A 15,586-nucleotide genomic window follows, 5' to 3' on the forward strand; every position below is an offset into this window, starting at 1 on the left:
CCCCCCCCCCCCCCCCCCCCTGGTTGCCCGAAGTGGTATAGATCGTGTTTCAGATCACCAAGTAGGGATCGCGCGCGTTGCAGGTCAGATTAAGGGCCGGAAACCACGGACCAACCAAACTTCATGATTTTGGACCGAATAGGACGACCAACACCAACTTCTTTCCGTCTTGTCAACTTTCTTCTTCCGTATAATTAAGGATGGAGAAACAAAGTATAAGATAAGATCTCGGCTTGGAAGTCGATGGATCAGCTGAAAACTCTCATGCAAGAGATCATTACAATTACTTTTGCTTCCCCATACCTAACCCATACTTCTTCAGCACTCATCCCGGCCATGCCGTATAATCCATACCCAACTAGCCCTGCCCAGCAGCTAGCACAGTCACGATTACCACCTATCCACTCATTAGGTTACATAGGTCGAAAAGAAAGAGATTCGAATGTCTACAAACAATCATTCAATAAACATCGACCCAGATATACGAGATTAAAGCGTCGTCGAGAAACCTCACTGGACAGTTATCGAGCTGCCCAAGCAACGCCCCTTATCCAAAAAGCAACGTCTATTCTCACACGACACAGAGATGATTGCTTATTTCTTGGAAAATATTGCACCTGTTCAAAATCCCATCCTCGTATTGGTAATCGGTATAGCCAGTTCTCTCTTGAAAGAGGTGATATTCATAACTCCCCGCTCAAAGCAAAAAAGGGACAAAGCAGGAAATGGTACCTAACCAACGCATTGGCTTCGTCCATCCATCCCCAACACATCATCTAATCTCAGTGACACACCAGCTATGGCCACATATAATTATAATAAGACGAGCTTCTGCTCCACTACCATCTCAACAAGCTTCATGACTTCCATCCACAATCCACTATCCACTACTTTAATCAGCAACTGCACTCTCATCCGCCACCTCTCCCTGCTTTGCCGCAGGAGGGATGCTAATGTTGGCACGGGACTTGTACTGGGCGTCAACAAACCGATCCCAGTGTTCTGGGTCGCTTGCCTCCATGCACTTAAGCGCGACATCCCTGTCTTCCTTGAAGGCTCTCACAGCACCCTTCTTCTTGACGAGTTCCAAAAGCTCCCCGCCAATATCCTCGGCCATCTCGGTAAGCATTCCCACATGTTTAGGATCAGAACCGATATCGTCGATTGTGCTGAGCAGGTCGATCTGCTCCTGCTTGATAAATCCGGCACGGAAGCGATGACCAGCACGAAGAATTCGTCCCTCCTCCTCGACCAATATCTTGGCCATAGAGTTAGACCTGGAAAGCGGTTTACCTGCATGGATCTCGCCCTCGTCTTCGTTGTCTGACAGAGCCATTGCAGAGTCCTCCAGAGGCAACGTCGTAGGATATTCCTCGATTCCCTTGGTTCCAGCACGCGGTCGTCTTAGGGGTGTTGTATCCTCGCGCGTGTCCGGGTACTCGTCCTCAAAGCGCTTGATGATGCCTTGCAGAGTGTCGTCCAAGAATGTCAACCTGCGCAGGTTATGCTCATCATCAGAATTGGCCCTCGCCTTGATAAGTGCCGGCTGAAGGCGAACTCGAATCTTACGAGCTCCCATCAACAAGTGTTTCGACATATCCTTGGCCTTTCCTCCTGTTGATAGATTCGCCGATGGTGTCGCTGCTGGACTTGTTGCTCCATTCTCAATATCACGGATGAATTCGCCAGACTGCCTCCTTGACTCATCGCCTCGGTTCTTCAAACAGCAAGCAAGTGCCTTGACCACACCAGTACCCCCAATGACATAATCTTCGTCGGGTGCGGAACTGTTATCGTCGTCGCTTTCGTCTTGATCCAGCACGTCATGCCCGACAAGATGTGCGAGGACATCGGGGTATGGTGGCAGTTTCATATCGCCAGCCTCCAGATTGTTTTCGGCAAGTGTCGACGCCATGACCGCGCCAGTGTCGGTATCGGGGAGTCGCTCCATGTTACGCAAGCAGTAGGCAACAACTTGCTTAGCCATAGCTTTGACAATCTCACCTGAATGTTCACTGGGTACTTCAACATCCACGCAGATGAGGCTCTTGGAGACACGAGCTGCAGCAAGCAGAGAGGCGTAGAGGGCGCAAGCTTCTTCCTGTGCTTCTTCCGTTCTTGCGTCTGCAAGCTTGACAATCTCAGCATTGTTGGTGATGTTAATATGGGCCAGCGTTTGCACTTCGGGAAGTACTTCGACGATTGCAATAGCTTGTTCTGGTGTCATGGCAGCATCTTCCAGATGCATACGTTTTAATACCTTCATCTTGGGCAAATACCTAAATGCAGTTAGAAAACGTGCAGTCACATTTGTGGGCGAACCATTTGCGTACCTTCTGAGGAGACCAACAGCACTGGGTGTTGACTGGAACAAAGCCGGGTTCTGTGACAAGTCAAAGAACCGCAGGTTTGGCAGCTTGACCATTACAGGTAAGATCTTGCAAAGCGCTGAAGGGGTCAAGTTACAGCCAGCCATGCCCAGGCCCCACAAAGTTGTGTCGTTCTCAATTGCCGTAGCCAGAGCTTCAGTATGTTGACCGAGATCATTTCCACCCAAGTCCAGACCTTCACAGTGGCCTTCGGTAAGGAACCTGACAACGTGTTTCATGCCATCTGCATCGATCTGATTGTGCGACAAGCCGAGTCGTTTAACACCACACTGTATTAGACCGTCCACGACCGAACCCAGTTGTTCCATGGTCAGGCCTGCCTGACCGAGATTAACTAACTCGAGTGTAGATCCTCCTAGGCGTTCACCCAAGGCCTTGGAGAAGATATTCGATATGCTTCGAGGTACTTGCACTCCATTGTTGGGTGATCCATTTTGTGGAGTTTGAGGCTGACGTGGGAACTGAATCTGCGAGATATCGAGGAATTTGAGCGACCGGCATAGATAGATGAAAAGCGAAAGATACTTCCATCCATCGGGACCAATCTTATTGTTCTTCAAAACAAGCCGCTCCACCACGCCTCCTTGTTCCTCTTCGTCGTCGTTTTTGTGTTTCCGTCGTTTTATGGCAGGTCGCTTGGCAGCAAGTAAGCCAGCCAGAATAACTCTTAAGCCCTCATCGCCCAGACCACTGTTTTCTAATAATATCTCCCTGACTGGAACAATTGCCAAATAGTCACCCAGAGTTACAAGATCTGGTAGTTGTAGCCAGTAATCAGTAAGGTCGAGCTTGTTGACTGTGCCAGTCGAAGCAGTGTAGTTGGCCGTATCAGTGAGCTGTTCGGTGATCTTCTTAAGAATCGGTGTTTCCCGTAGCTGGCAACATCTTCGGTACACTCGAACCGGATTCGTTGTCGGTGCTGTCTGGGGCTTGGTAGGCTGGGGAGCACTGGGAGCACTCGGGGGCGTTTTTGTCTTGTCCGAATCATCGCTGCTATCATAGTAAATTTCCATAGGAATGGATCCGTTGGCTTCTGCAAGTTGTCGTTTCTTTTCCTTCCTGGCCTTGCGTTCTTCCTCGCTCTTCTTCTTTTTCTCTTTCTTCTTAGTATTTTCTTCCTTTTTGTCGGAGAGGGGAGTTGGGCTGCCGTTGACCGTCTCCGAAGTCTGCTGAGGAGCCTCGGACCCTTCTTTTTCAGGTTCCTTTGGCAGCGATTCTCCTGTTTTCTTTACTTCTCCGTTGGTTTCTTTCTGGTCTTCCACAGCCTTTGGATTCTTAAGGGCCTCCCCCTCGCCTTTTTCCGCCAACTTCTTCTTTTGTGTCTTGTCGGTTGTCTTGGGCAATTGCGAGTCACCATCGACGTATCTGGGCTGAGGCGCAATTTCGACGTCTACGCAAAATGCAACCCTTCTTAATTTGGCACAAGAGAGCTCTTGTATAGGACATCTCTCTCTGTGCTGGTCCACATTCAAAACTACCCTGTCGACAAGACCGTGACCGAGTTTTCCGCTTTGTGTAAGAGCGCCACTGTTGGAAGATGAGAGGCGACGGAACATACCCAAGAATCCGGGCTGGCCACTCTTGGGTGGTGCTGGTATGTAAGGTCCATCACCTTCAGGTTTCGTGGCATGCGGTAGAACGGCGTTCTTCGATTGGGGTAGCTTTGGCGGGACAGGATCTTGCGATGGTGCCGGCGACGATTCTGGTATAGGAGCTGGCGAAGGAGGACCAGGGGCTGGCGGTGTGCCGGAGGAAGAGAATTTGGCCGATATATTGGAGAACCATGAATTGCGACGGTGAGGCGAAGTACCAGGAGGGGTCTGCTTGTCTATAGAATTCGAGCGTGACGGCCTTTTAGGGGCAGTAGAGCCATTCAGTGTTGTGGTTTGGCCATTGTTTGAGGTGTTGGAGTCTACGGAAGCATTCTCTGTAGGGGCCGAAGCCGGTGACTTCGGTCTCGAGTTTGCGCCGGGGATCTGTCGTGGGAGAGCTGCTGAGGGAGTTTTGGTTGGTGGTGAATTCCTAGTTGTTTTATCTGTTCAACGTGTTAGCTCCAGATCTTGATTCAACGCATCACAACAAACAAGACGACGCGCATCTCGTGGTGAGGCAATTGAGTGCGAGTGGCGATTCAAGAACCTGCCTTTGGAAGCACCATGGGTCATCCAGCTGACATCAACGCCATGAACCTGCTCCATAGTGGGAGGGGAGCCGCAACGGCAGGTGAAGACTCGAGTAAAATAATGGTGAGTTCGATGATATTGGTTTATACAGATTAAGCAATGTTGTAGTCGGTCAAAGGAGAGCGAGGCGAGTGAGGAAAGAGGAGAGAAGCAGAGGCCGAGAGATAATGATTAGTGAGGTGGTGATGGGATGTGGATGGCTAGCGAATCCTGGAGACGAGCTTGGTGGGCTGGATGAGGTATAGTCGGCAGTAAGGTAAAGAGCTAGACAAGGTTAAGGTACCTGGTGGTTGAACAAGTACAATACCGAGAACGGGTTACGAAGTACAGGTACTTGAAGTGGGCTTGGTCTGGACTATGCGCGAGCGGTCTCGGCCTGGCATGGAACAATGACGATGGAAGATGAAAGATGAGGAGATATGAAATGAAATTGGGAGAGTAGAAGCATCTAGGTACTGTACTGTACTGAAGGCGATGATTATGACATATCCAATAGCGGGGTAGAGGTTTGTCACGAGCGTGTTGATCTAAGGCACAGGCAAGTCCAGGACATTTACGATGCAGAAATCCCAATCAGCAATGCCAATAAGGCATTAAGCATTTCAACGATTGACACTAATGTACCTTCATGGATGGATGAACAAGAAGTCGGGAGGCAAAAGGCTGACAGGCTTCTAATTACTGTGCTATGCTGCTGACCAAGAAACTAAAAGGGCGAACCTTGCCTGCTGATCAAGGATGACAGCCCTGACAAATAAGTCACTGCGAATTCAGGGTCCGACAAGATCTCGAGTGTTACAGTACGATGCTGGAGGTCCTATGATATGCCCCAAACAATACCTGATTATTCGAGGCGAAACTCAAGTTTAGTTTGTGATGCAATAGAGACGAAACGAGTATCTGTCTCTGAACGGGACGGGTAAAAGAGGCTTTTGAGATGGATCTGAGGGGAAGCAACAGCCGCCCGTCACGTAGCCGGTCGGATATGTGCCCTGTAGGTACCTGTACTTCAACATCAACCCGCATGTACCGAACCGACTGGACCTAACCTGACCCCGGTTTTATCGGGGCCCTGGGACCCGGGCACGGAATTTTAGCATTGAAATGAACGTCAGTGCAGAGACGAGATGGCGGATTGTATTAGTGAGTAGGATACGATACAGTACAATACTGCGAGGCGATGACGAAGTGAGCACGGTTTAGGTAATCCAGTTAACAAATGAGTTCCCCTATTCTCTTTTTCTGCCAGACTTCATGCAACAGTGGTGAACAGGTTCGATATGCATCGCACAAGGTAGAGATCAACCATGGTCGGTGCAACCTCCGATGATGCAAATCCCCTCGACTCAGCCCATGATGAGCGAAGCACAAACAAACGACGTCACAGCCCTCTTACAAACACACTATATCTTGTGACAGGTACGTTACTCAAGGGGAACATGATACGCTTTGTTCTCGAGACCTGAGTCCGAAAACTTGCCCTAGGTATCATTACTCAGGCTAGGTACCTTACCTACTCCAATGTTTTGTGCTGTATTGCAAATCTTAAGAGGGCCCTGAGATGGCATAATTCTTGGCAGTAGATGTCATCGCACAACAAATGAATATTCTTAGTACAGTGAGTCTCCATCAATGCCGAGGTTGGCCCTGGTATCCGTATGCGCCGAGACATTACCTATGCACTGAATCAATGAACCCTTAATCAACGTGGGCCTTTTTTATTTCAGTCTCTTAAAGCAGGGTCCATCTCGTAGGATGCATCCGATCTTCATTTCACTCGATTGCATCATTCGCTCATGGTCAAGAACCCACCGGATCCATCCGCTTCGGAGCCAACAGTGACGGCCGGTTCGAAAACGTTACGTCCGGTCCCCTTTCGCTCTTCGCTTTGCACGCGCCACCGAAATCATCACCGGCCGCGGAATCTAGATACTGTCCGGGGAGGCGAGGCGAGATCACCAATCTTGTTGTCCGCGGAAATTAGCAGGGCATGAATCGCTCGAAATACTCACCAACCCGCTGTTTAGCGTACTTTCAGCTTTCAGGCTCAACTCAACTCTCTCAGGGTCTTTCTCCATTATACAGTACCCACAACATTACCCGTCTCCGATAGAAAGGAACGTCTCTTCAATTCCGGATCTTATTGTGCGGTTACCATGAAGAGCCAAAACTGTTTCTGCGATCGAGCCTCAGTCCCTCAAACGCAAGTAGGTGAAGTGATTCTGTCAGAGGGAAGAATACGACCAACTCGCCATTACTTACACACACGTTCAGTACATTCTTTCACTCCTTTCAGGTAGTCAGCAGTCTGTGAATATGTAATCCGACTCACCTGGAAGAAACCTAACTGATACTAAATGCAGACTTCCCGTCGCAACTAACCCGAACAGATATTGACTTTCAAACGTTCATGAAACTCAAGAATCTCGATGAATGTGATGAACACACAGGATCTCACTGCTGCTGGATTCCACTCGAGTTCTCTCATTATTGTTAAACGAATGCTACGGAACCTACCCTGTAGTAGACGATGAGCCAAGAGTTCAGGCTTTGAAGATTAGGGAGATTCTACTTGGTGGGGCAGTTGCCACAAAGAGGTGGGGTTTTTCATTCACACACAAAAATAATGGCAGAAACACGAGTTTTGAGATGCCGTTTCACCAAAACTATGGAATTTGGCTGGAAGGTATATTTTTGTTAATTCATTCGTATGATCCTTTTTATGGATCTTCCCTTTCCTCGAAACTCCAAACCCAATGCAAAGGTTAACAATCCTCAAATGCCCGTGACCCAATGAGATAAAGCAACTTTTTAATCCTGCTGCATGATCTCCTGGATGCGCTCCTGGATGCGCTGCTCCTTCTCCTCCTTTGTGAGCTTCTTGCTCTTGTACTTCTTGGAGATCTCCTTCCACTCCTCCTTGGTCTTCTTGGGGGCGTCGGACTCAGCCTTCTTGAAGGGGTCCTCACGGATGGCGGCGTGGGCCTCAGTGTAGAGGTCCTCAAGACCCTCAGCCTCAACGTCGTCATCGACGTACTTCTGGAACTGAGATCGGAAACGCTCCTCATCGTCATCGGCGAGGGTCTCCATGTACTCAGCGACGTGACCACCGAAGATGTAGTTTCGGAGGGTGTCGGCATCGAGCTCCTTGGTCTCCATGTCGTAACCGGGGAATCGCTTCTCGGAGTGGGGGACGAGGATACCACCGTCAGAGGCACCCTTCATGGCACCGAAGACACGGGCACCGGTGGAGGTTCGCTTCAGACCAACATCAAGGAAGACCTTGAAGGGGCGGCGCTCACCATCGTCGGTCTCGGCGGCCTCAGTGAGCTTGTACTCACCGTCAGCCTCCTCGACACCAGTGAAGTCCTCGTCGAGGCCGAGCTTCTTGAGAGCACGGCGGGCGATGAGGAGACCGGTAGCGTAAGCAGCGGCCCAGTTGGTGAGACCGTGCTCGATACCGTAGGCCTTGAGCTCGTGGGCGTAGGCAGAGACAAAGACCTTGTCGCCAGAGATCTCAGAGGTCACGATCTGGCAGATGATGTCCTTGTTGGTGAAGCGGACAACCAGGCGGTACTTGGGAGCATTGTACTTGTTCTTGGCCTGGGTGATGAGGCGCTTTCGGGCGTAGTAATCGGTCTTGCCCTGCTGGCGGCGCTTGTACTTAGTCTGGTAGCGGCTGGAAAATTGTCAGCAAATTTCTCAGAAGCAAAAAAATGGAAATAGCAAAAACTCACCTGTAGTACGCGCTATTCTTCACCAACTTGTGGAAAGGCTGTTAAAATCCCCGAGTCAGCAATTTGCGCTTCAGATTTGCTCTTCTTCCGAAGCATCTTGCGGTGACTCTTCCAAGAGCAATTGGCATTTCTGCCGTAAAAAGAAAACATCAGGGGGTTTCCTTTGCAAAGAAACTCCCCTGCGATAGGCCTCAACTTACCATCTTGACGGTATTGGCTCAACGACGACTTGAGTGTAGAAGTTTGGTGAGTTGCAAGGAACAAAGAATAAAAATTATGGAAGGTGCAACTGGTGAATCTGCTTTAACCCTAACTACCCAAAAACAGACTAGCGTGCTCTTTACCATACTGGGACCTGGGTTGGGGACGAGCTCGAGGGAAAGGTCACGTGAGTATTCAACTATCTTATCTCCCCCAGATACAATTAATGGGGGATCTGCCGAGGCTCCTCGGATGCCCCAGGCCCCGGTGGAGTCTTGGGGTGTATATCTCGAGGACATCTTGAATTCATTTGGACAGCTTAATTTATACAATATTTGATCAAAGTATATCACTCATCTTCCTTGCTTCAGTCACCCTTGATTCCAATCTGTTACAGTGATCATAATGTCAGACAGTAAGCCAAAGGTTCTCTTGTTTGATATTGGTGGTGTTTGTGTAAGTGATTAAAGAGCCTTTGTTTACTATACCATCATCATTGGCTTTTCAACTTCATACTCTGTCATTTATTGAGAACGGAATTGTATTGAAGCTCAATGTGTTTGCATCGCTGACCTCTTCAGGTTGTATCGCCTTTCCAAGCCATCCTTGATTATGAGTTAAGCCTGGGCATTCCTCCGGGATGGGTCAACTACTCGATATCTCGAACCGCCCCTAACGGCTTTTGGCACCGACTGGAGAAAGGTGAAATACCTATGGATAAGTCTTTCTTCGAAGGATTCAGCCGAGACCTTCATGACCCAGCAAGATGGGAAGCTTTTTATAAGAGAGAGCAAGGCAAAACCCCTAGCCTTCCAAAAGAAACACCGCCTGTGCCAACGATCGACGCAGAATGGCTATTCAATGAAATGATGACTGTATCGAACAGCCCTGACCCTTGGATGTTCCCGGCACTGAAGAAGCTCAGAGAAAACGGGCAGTTTATCCTGGCAGCTTTAAGTAACACTGTCATCTTCCCACCTGGCCACAAGCTTCACCTCGATCACTTTTTCGATGAACCTGTTCGACAAATATTCGACGTATTTGTATCGTCAGCTCACGTTGGAATTCGAAAGCCCGACCCAGCCATGTATAAGCTTGCCGTTGCCAAAGTAGACGAATTTGCCAAAACCAATGCGCAGTCACCTCGTGCGAAAGGTCGAAACTGGGACGCTGGAGTTAAGCCAGAGGAGATTGCTTTTCTTGATGATATTGGGGAGAATCTTAAGGAAGCTCGGAAACAGGGGCTGCGGACGATTAAGGTGAATCTTGGCAGGGCATTTGAAGCTGTTGACGAGCTTGAGCGGGTTACTGGAATGAAGCTCGCTGGCGATCACCCGAGGATACCTGTTGAGCCCAAGTACGGAAAATTTAAGGCGAAGATGTGAGCTAAGCAGCTGGATTGAGTCTATTATTTATTTGGCAGCATATTATATTAAGCCTTTCTGGCGACATAGACGTAGACGGTATCAGAAACCTCAACCTTTCCATCTACTGCAGCGTTTTTCCATTCTTCTCTGAAGTACTCTTTTCCCTTATATCTCAACTCATCCGTGATGATGGAGGCAGTAAGAGGTCCGTTGAGGACAAACTCAAACTGCTCGTCAGCTTGATCCAGACTGAGAAATGTTGAGCCTAGACCGGGAACCTTCTCCAAGCTCTCGACTTTCTCGACAACGAATCCCCGACTCTTCAGTATATCACTAAATGAATCTTTCGACTTGATCCAGCTTCGATTCGATGGAAATGACATGCCCATTCGCCGAGCGACGTTCTCGAGTAAAATTCCCGCACGGAGGTTATACTCATGGGTAATATCAATAGTTACCTTTCCCCCAGGCTTCAGATATTCACGCCAATGGGAAACAACCTTGTATGGGTCGTCAAAGAGAACAAATGCACTCGAGCACAGGATAAGATCGAAGCTACTCTTGGTTACATGAGGACAACCGGACAGGTTGGTGACGTTGTGCTGAACAAGCTTGATGCGACGAGCCAGAATCTCATTCTGATCCAGTTTCTTGCGTGCCTCTGCAAGCATTGCTTCGGTGATATCAACGCCAATCACAATTCCCTCATCACCAACTTGGCCTGCTGCAATGACAGCTTCTAGGCCAGTTCCGCATGCAAGATCGAGGACATAATCGCCGGAATGAACGGGAACAAGTTCCATGAAGCGCCTGCTATAGTCAGGATGCCATGAGTCTTCATAATTCTGGGCGCGCTCAGTGTACATGCGCTGAGCGCTGTCGACCTGACTTTCAACAGAGGACATGGTGGGAAGGCAGTTATAATAGTACTATCACAATACTATTAAGGGAATGATATCGAGGGCTAGTGAGAGATGAAATAATTGATTAACAACCAAGATTGACGCTAGTCAATGCCTACTTTTGATGGGTTGAGGTATTTTTAAAATGTATGAAGTTAATAGCACTACAGATTATCTGCAGAGGTATTCGGCGGTTTATTCAACTGATTACAGCTGTCTGTAGCTGTATTAGTTGATTGGCTGACTCCTCTCATACTGTATGAAAGTAGTCCAAGCCATGATAATTAATTCTTGGTCAATGAAGCTCTCCAGAACTCAAAGAAAAGTAATGCCTTGATTCAAGGATTCAAAAGCCCATACTAACTCGTTCATTTACCCTGAAGAAGTGGTGTCATTCAATTGCATCCACTGCTCGCGACGGGCCGCGAATGTGGCTGTGATGCTGTGACAACTTTCTAGCGAACTTGCTGAAGACTATGCAAGAGAATCTGCCAATGATGAGAAGCACTTATTTTAGGCTGACTCGAGGAACAGTATGCCTGGAAGCGCTCTCAGATGCCTCATGATTCGGATACTGCGACCAAGAGGGGCGCAGAAGTTTCGAGACCAGGGGGTACCAACAACACAGACGGCCAACACGTCTTGGGATACCACACCAACAGCAGTCAAAAGTCCCAACTCAAAATGAAGAATCATTCCGTTGAAATAATCAAACTCATCAGAGATACTCTCACTATGTCTGGATCGAGAGCATCTGGGAACTGGAAGCTACGAAGGAAGGATTCAGTCATGAACTCTTCAGACCATCAGAGATGGAAGGAACTATATAGTCATGTAATTCAACCGTTCTGCTACAGGAGACCACACCATACCACATCCTGCTGCGCATATCTACTCCACCAAGCTGAAGTCTTACGACCGTATTCATGACCATAGCCTCCAAGACGTACATGTAGGAGGCCTTCCAGGACGACACTGCCTCTCTCAAGGCGCTTAGCCATGAAGACATCTGGCTATATATCATTTGAGACTACGACTTGAGTAATATGTTGGCATAGAAACCATTGAAAGTTCCTGTTCCCTACGACCTATCACCGTCCCAACCCAGACTCTCAGGATGATCCCTACTACTGCCACCCTCAGGACAACTTGGCCAACTACTGTCTCCGCTCTCAGGGACCTGCTTGAGATTGATGGCGGAGGTCAGATCGTCTGCCATGGTCAATCTCTAAGTAAGAAGAGACGCTGCGGACAAATCATCAGCAAAAGAAATATCCAGCTTATCAGTTCTCTGTTAAATGATGTCCTTGAACATGAGAGCTTCTCTGTTTCTGAGTCTATACTTGACCGATTGGCTCATTTGATCATGTGTCAAAGAAATCACCAAGGCCAAGCACCTCGACGACTATCATCTTGGGAGAAAATCCTTAAGCCTCTTGAAACAGTGGTTGTCAAGAAGGAAGAAGATGACATACACACCATTGACGAAGCGGACATCAAAGAGCCCCCCAAAACCGAGACTGTGGCAGTCAAGCATGAAGTTAACCCCAAGAATGATGAATCTGCCACGAAAACGGCACATCGACGTATATCTCAATCGATACCATCCACTCCAGCCAAGACTTCCATCCTTTCTACTCCTCCCACTCCACACAAGAACTCAGCAGCCAAAGCGTCCTATTTCAAACATGAATTCGAAGACTTTGGAGATCCTTGGACCATCACCGAGATAAATAAGCACATGAAAAACGCCATCCTTCGTCCCCTCCTAGACAGTGAAAAGCCGTCCGATGGCTACATCTACGCTTACACGTTCCCCGAGACATACCGCGATCCTGACCCTTATATCAAGATTGGATACGCCCAGAATGTTGACCAACGCATGAAGAAGTGGAAAGCAAAGTGTGGATATGAACCCAAAATCATTGTCCAGTTCACAGCTGAGCACTACGTCAAGGTTGAGAAGCTTGTACACTGTCAACTACGGAACCAGAGGAAGCGAGAGAAAGGCTGTCCGACTTGCCGTGTTTCGCACCACGAGTGGTTCAAGGTCCATTCTATGACAGCGTCTAGTAACATCATGATGTGGACAAGCTGGATGAGACAGATGCCATACGATGATGAAGGACAGCTTCAATTGAAATGGCGCAAAAGGCTCGAGAGTCTCGATATGACTGACCCGAATTGCTGGAAGTTGTTCGCTACAGGGGTCTTCGATGAAGATACAGACGACTCGGAGCTCTTTGAAGAAGGAGACAGTTTCTCTTGGTCGAGTGATGATCAGTCCGAGTTTTCAGGAGATGACAGTTTGGAAGATCCAGACGTTTACGAGTCTGAACCTTGCCTCATTAAGGATAAGAAGTCTTTGGGCGGGAATGGGGAATCGTGATATGGCAATGGACGAGATGAGATTTTTTGATACGATTGCACGGCTTATATGACGATGTCGGCGTTTTCTGGGGTTATTTTGTGATTTTGTCATTTATTTCTGATAGTTTGTTATACCCTGTAGTTGTATTTGATCGTTTCACACTACATCTTGCTTATAAGTTCCATATCGATGACATGACGTCTCTAAGATGAGACAATGTTCCAAGGCATTTCCTCTAAGAGACCTACCGACCACTTCGGTTTAATTAGCGCTTCAGATGTATCTTCTCCTAGTTCAACCAGTGACACAGCTTCCATATGGCGCCCATGAATCTTGGCCTCAAACCAAGCTTTCAACCACTGAATCTCTTTCGTGATTCTGGCAATGTTGCTGATGGCATCTTCGCGGCCTTCTTCCTGTGTGAAACCAACAAACACCCTCATCTCGATCTTGCGCAGTTCTTCTGCTTTCTCGAAATGTGCTATCATGCGATTCAATATAGCACCGAAATCTAATGTCTGCCGAGCGGACTGAGCATCCCAATCAGGAATGTCAACAAGAAGCAGATGTGACGCTTGCAACATGACAAACAATACTTGGTCAACAGTAACTATCGAACAACGCAAAACCATGTCAACAGGTAAGTCCAGAAAGATATCGAAAAAAGACTGCATAGCTTCAAGGCAATTGCGGAGACATATTAGTAGATAAACGAACTGAGACACTCCCTCGTCTGGATGACAAGCCACAATAATCGCAGGTTCATATAACCGCACAAGAAGATATAAGCGGTGCATCTCAAATGTCTGACTGTGGCTTGCGAGATTGGGATACGCGATTGATTCCGATAAGCGGCTCAGATCGGAGTGGAAACGTCTCCCAGTGCCTTCGAGGAGGAAAGCATACGGCCTGGACAGTGTACGTTCATGTGGCTCGCCAAACCCTTCTGAGAGTCTTTCGCTCATCTGAATGAGACGGACAATGTGCTCTGCTACAGAGTCCGAAGGTGAGGATTCGGCTTGGGCGATTGTTTTGAGACAATCCTCGATGTATGGTGTCTGTAACGGATTTGGCCGCGATTGTCTTGCGGATTGGCTGTCATGTGTTAAATCTGCATTCACCAGTGATCGACACGGATACTTACATCGATAGTACACAGTAGAGACCAAGAAGGGTGCGCTTCTTCTCTATTGAAAAAGGATCTTCTTTACGGTTCACCCTTTCGGTGTCAGGGAATTCGGGGTCACTCTTCTGCGCGGAAAATAGTGAAGTATCTTGAGTGATCCCCAAGTTATGCGCATATCCCAATGCAAGGTACGCCAAGTTAATGACCTGGCTATTATCAACATGACACTTTTGTGCCCTATATCTTATCAGCATTTACTCAGTCACCTTAAGCCAGTACTCACCAAGCAATAATCACCAGTATACCCTGAAGGACATCCAGAGTCATGTCTTCTTCGACTAACGTTCTGTAACCCAAGTATGCAAGCACATTACGCTTCATTTTGCAGATTCTAGTTTCAGATACTGGTGCCACGACTAGCATGACTGCCCGGAATAAGAACGGGTTGTGTTTATATAGCGATTGTGCTGTGTGATGACTGCTGATGAGCACAAAGGGAAACCGAGGGATGTACTCTTTGCGGAAGAGATTTAGTATCTGGGTTGCTTGCGGCCATGAAAATCCGAACAAAGGTTGAGAAGCAGTTGATGGATCTGAATTTGTATTTTGGGTATCTTGCGGTTCCTTTAGTTGTTGGATATTACCTGGTTTTAATGTTAGTCAAGGCTCGTCTCAAAACATACATAAGCCGTTTACCATCCACATCCTTATTTGACGCAGATAAAAGGCCTGGCGATTTGGCAGTAACCCTAAGAAAATTCGAAGTCAGTCAAAGATCCTATATGAACGGGTCTGGCCTTACTCTCTACTCTGATCAATTCTCCGTGGCTTCCTCAGATTACTTGTTGCCTGCGGTAGACACTCCTTTTCCAAAGCCTCGCACCTTGATCAGGTTACTCTCATACCCATAAAAGAAGGAACGAATTGTTTCTAAATACCTATCGCAAATGTGTGTCGTCTGATTCTCATCTCGGAAATGGCATCTGGCCTTGACTCTTGCGCATGGAGCGCAAGCTCGTAAGCGACGCGGTGGACTGTTAACTCTCCCCGTCATGATGGCAAATCAAATCTTATTTTACGACGGCAAGGACTTAAAGGTTGTTGTTTGACAGAGAGGTCCCAGGGTATTTGCTCCTCTGTCATGTGTTGAATGATAATGATGCTACTAACCTCCATACTAAATTAGCCTGGCATTGCCCCCTGGCGGTTTTGAAGCTCTGCTGACTATGAGGTACATTGGAGCTCTTCAGCCCATACTTACAACCCAGATATAAGAAACACAGAGTGTATTTTATTTTATTTTATTTTA

At 47.9% G+C, this 15,586-nt stretch overlaps 6 protein-coding genes across 6 annotated transcripts; 2 read left to right on the top strand and 4 right to left on the bottom strand.

Annotated features, from left to right (window-relative positions):
- Nucleotides 1–892: 892 nt before the first annotated feature.
- On the bottom strand, nucleotides 893–4,588 carry FIESC28_11697 (uncharacterized protein; the record flags this gene model as incomplete). The annotated part of the gene is made up of 3 exons (XM_031165814.1): nucleotides 893–2,279; nucleotides 2,334–4,412; nucleotides 4,530–4,588. The coding sequence occupies 3 exons, from the start codon at nucleotides 4,586–4,588 to the stop codon at nucleotides 893–895; spliced, it is 3,525 nt and encodes a 1,174-aa protein (XP_031010122.1).
- Nucleotides 4,589–7,384: 2,796 nt separating this feature from the next.
- FIESC28_11698 (uncharacterized protein) lies at nucleotides 7,385–8,513 on the bottom strand (the record flags this gene model as incomplete). The annotated part of the gene is made up of 3 exons (XM_031165815.1): nucleotides 7,385–8,252; nucleotides 8,311–8,348; nucleotides 8,511–8,513. The coding sequence occupies 3 exons, from the start codon at nucleotides 8,511–8,513 to the stop codon at nucleotides 7,385–7,387; spliced, it is 909 nt and encodes a 302-aa protein (XP_031010123.1).
- Nucleotides 8,514–8,916: 403 nt separating this feature from the next.
- FIESC28_11699 (uncharacterized protein) lies at nucleotides 8,917–9,896 on the top strand (the record flags this gene model as incomplete). The annotated part of the gene is made up of 2 exons (XM_031165816.1): nucleotides 8,917–8,967; nucleotides 9,093–9,896. 2 exons carry the CDS (start codon nucleotides 8,917–8,919, stop codon nucleotides 9,894–9,896), a joined length of 855 nt encoding a protein of 284 aa, XP_031010124.1.
- A 47-nt stretch (nucleotides 9,897–9,943) lies between these two features.
- On the bottom strand, nucleotides 9,944–10,783 carry FIESC28_11700 (uncharacterized protein; the record flags this gene model as incomplete). The annotated part of the gene is made up of 1 exon (XM_031165817.1): nucleotides 9,944–10,783. The coding sequence occupies one exon, from the start codon at nucleotides 10,781–10,783 to the stop codon at nucleotides 9,944–9,946; it is 840 nt and encodes a 279-aa protein (XP_031010125.1).
- Nucleotides 10,784–11,897: 1,114 nt separating this feature from the next.
- Nucleotides 11,898–13,169, top strand: FIESC28_11701 (uncharacterized protein; the record flags this gene model as incomplete). The annotated part of the gene is made up of 1 exon (XM_031165818.1): nucleotides 11,898–13,169. One exon carries the CDS (start codon nucleotides 11,898–11,900, stop codon nucleotides 13,167–13,169), a length of 1,272 nt encoding a protein of 423 aa, XP_031010126.1.
- A 185-nt stretch (nucleotides 13,170–13,354) lies between these two features.
- On the bottom strand, nucleotides 13,355–14,658 carry FIESC28_11702 (uncharacterized protein; the record flags this gene model as incomplete). The annotated part of the gene is made up of 3 exons (XM_031165819.1): nucleotides 13,355–14,246; nucleotides 14,296–14,514; nucleotides 14,561–14,658. The coding sequence occupies 3 exons, from the start codon at nucleotides 14,656–14,658 to the stop codon at nucleotides 13,355–13,357; spliced, it is 1,209 nt and encodes a 402-aa protein (XP_031010127.1).
- Between the last annotated feature and the right edge of the window lie 928 nt (nucleotides 14,659–15,586).

This window comes from Fusarium coffeatum (assembly GCF_003316985.1).
Source record: "Fusarium coffeatum strain FIESC_28 chromosome Unknown BRIP53273_contig_466, whole genome shotgun sequence".
NCBI classification, from domain to species: domain Eukaryota; kingdom Fungi; phylum Ascomycota; class Sordariomycetes; order Hypocreales; family Nectriaceae; genus Fusarium; species Fusarium coffeatum.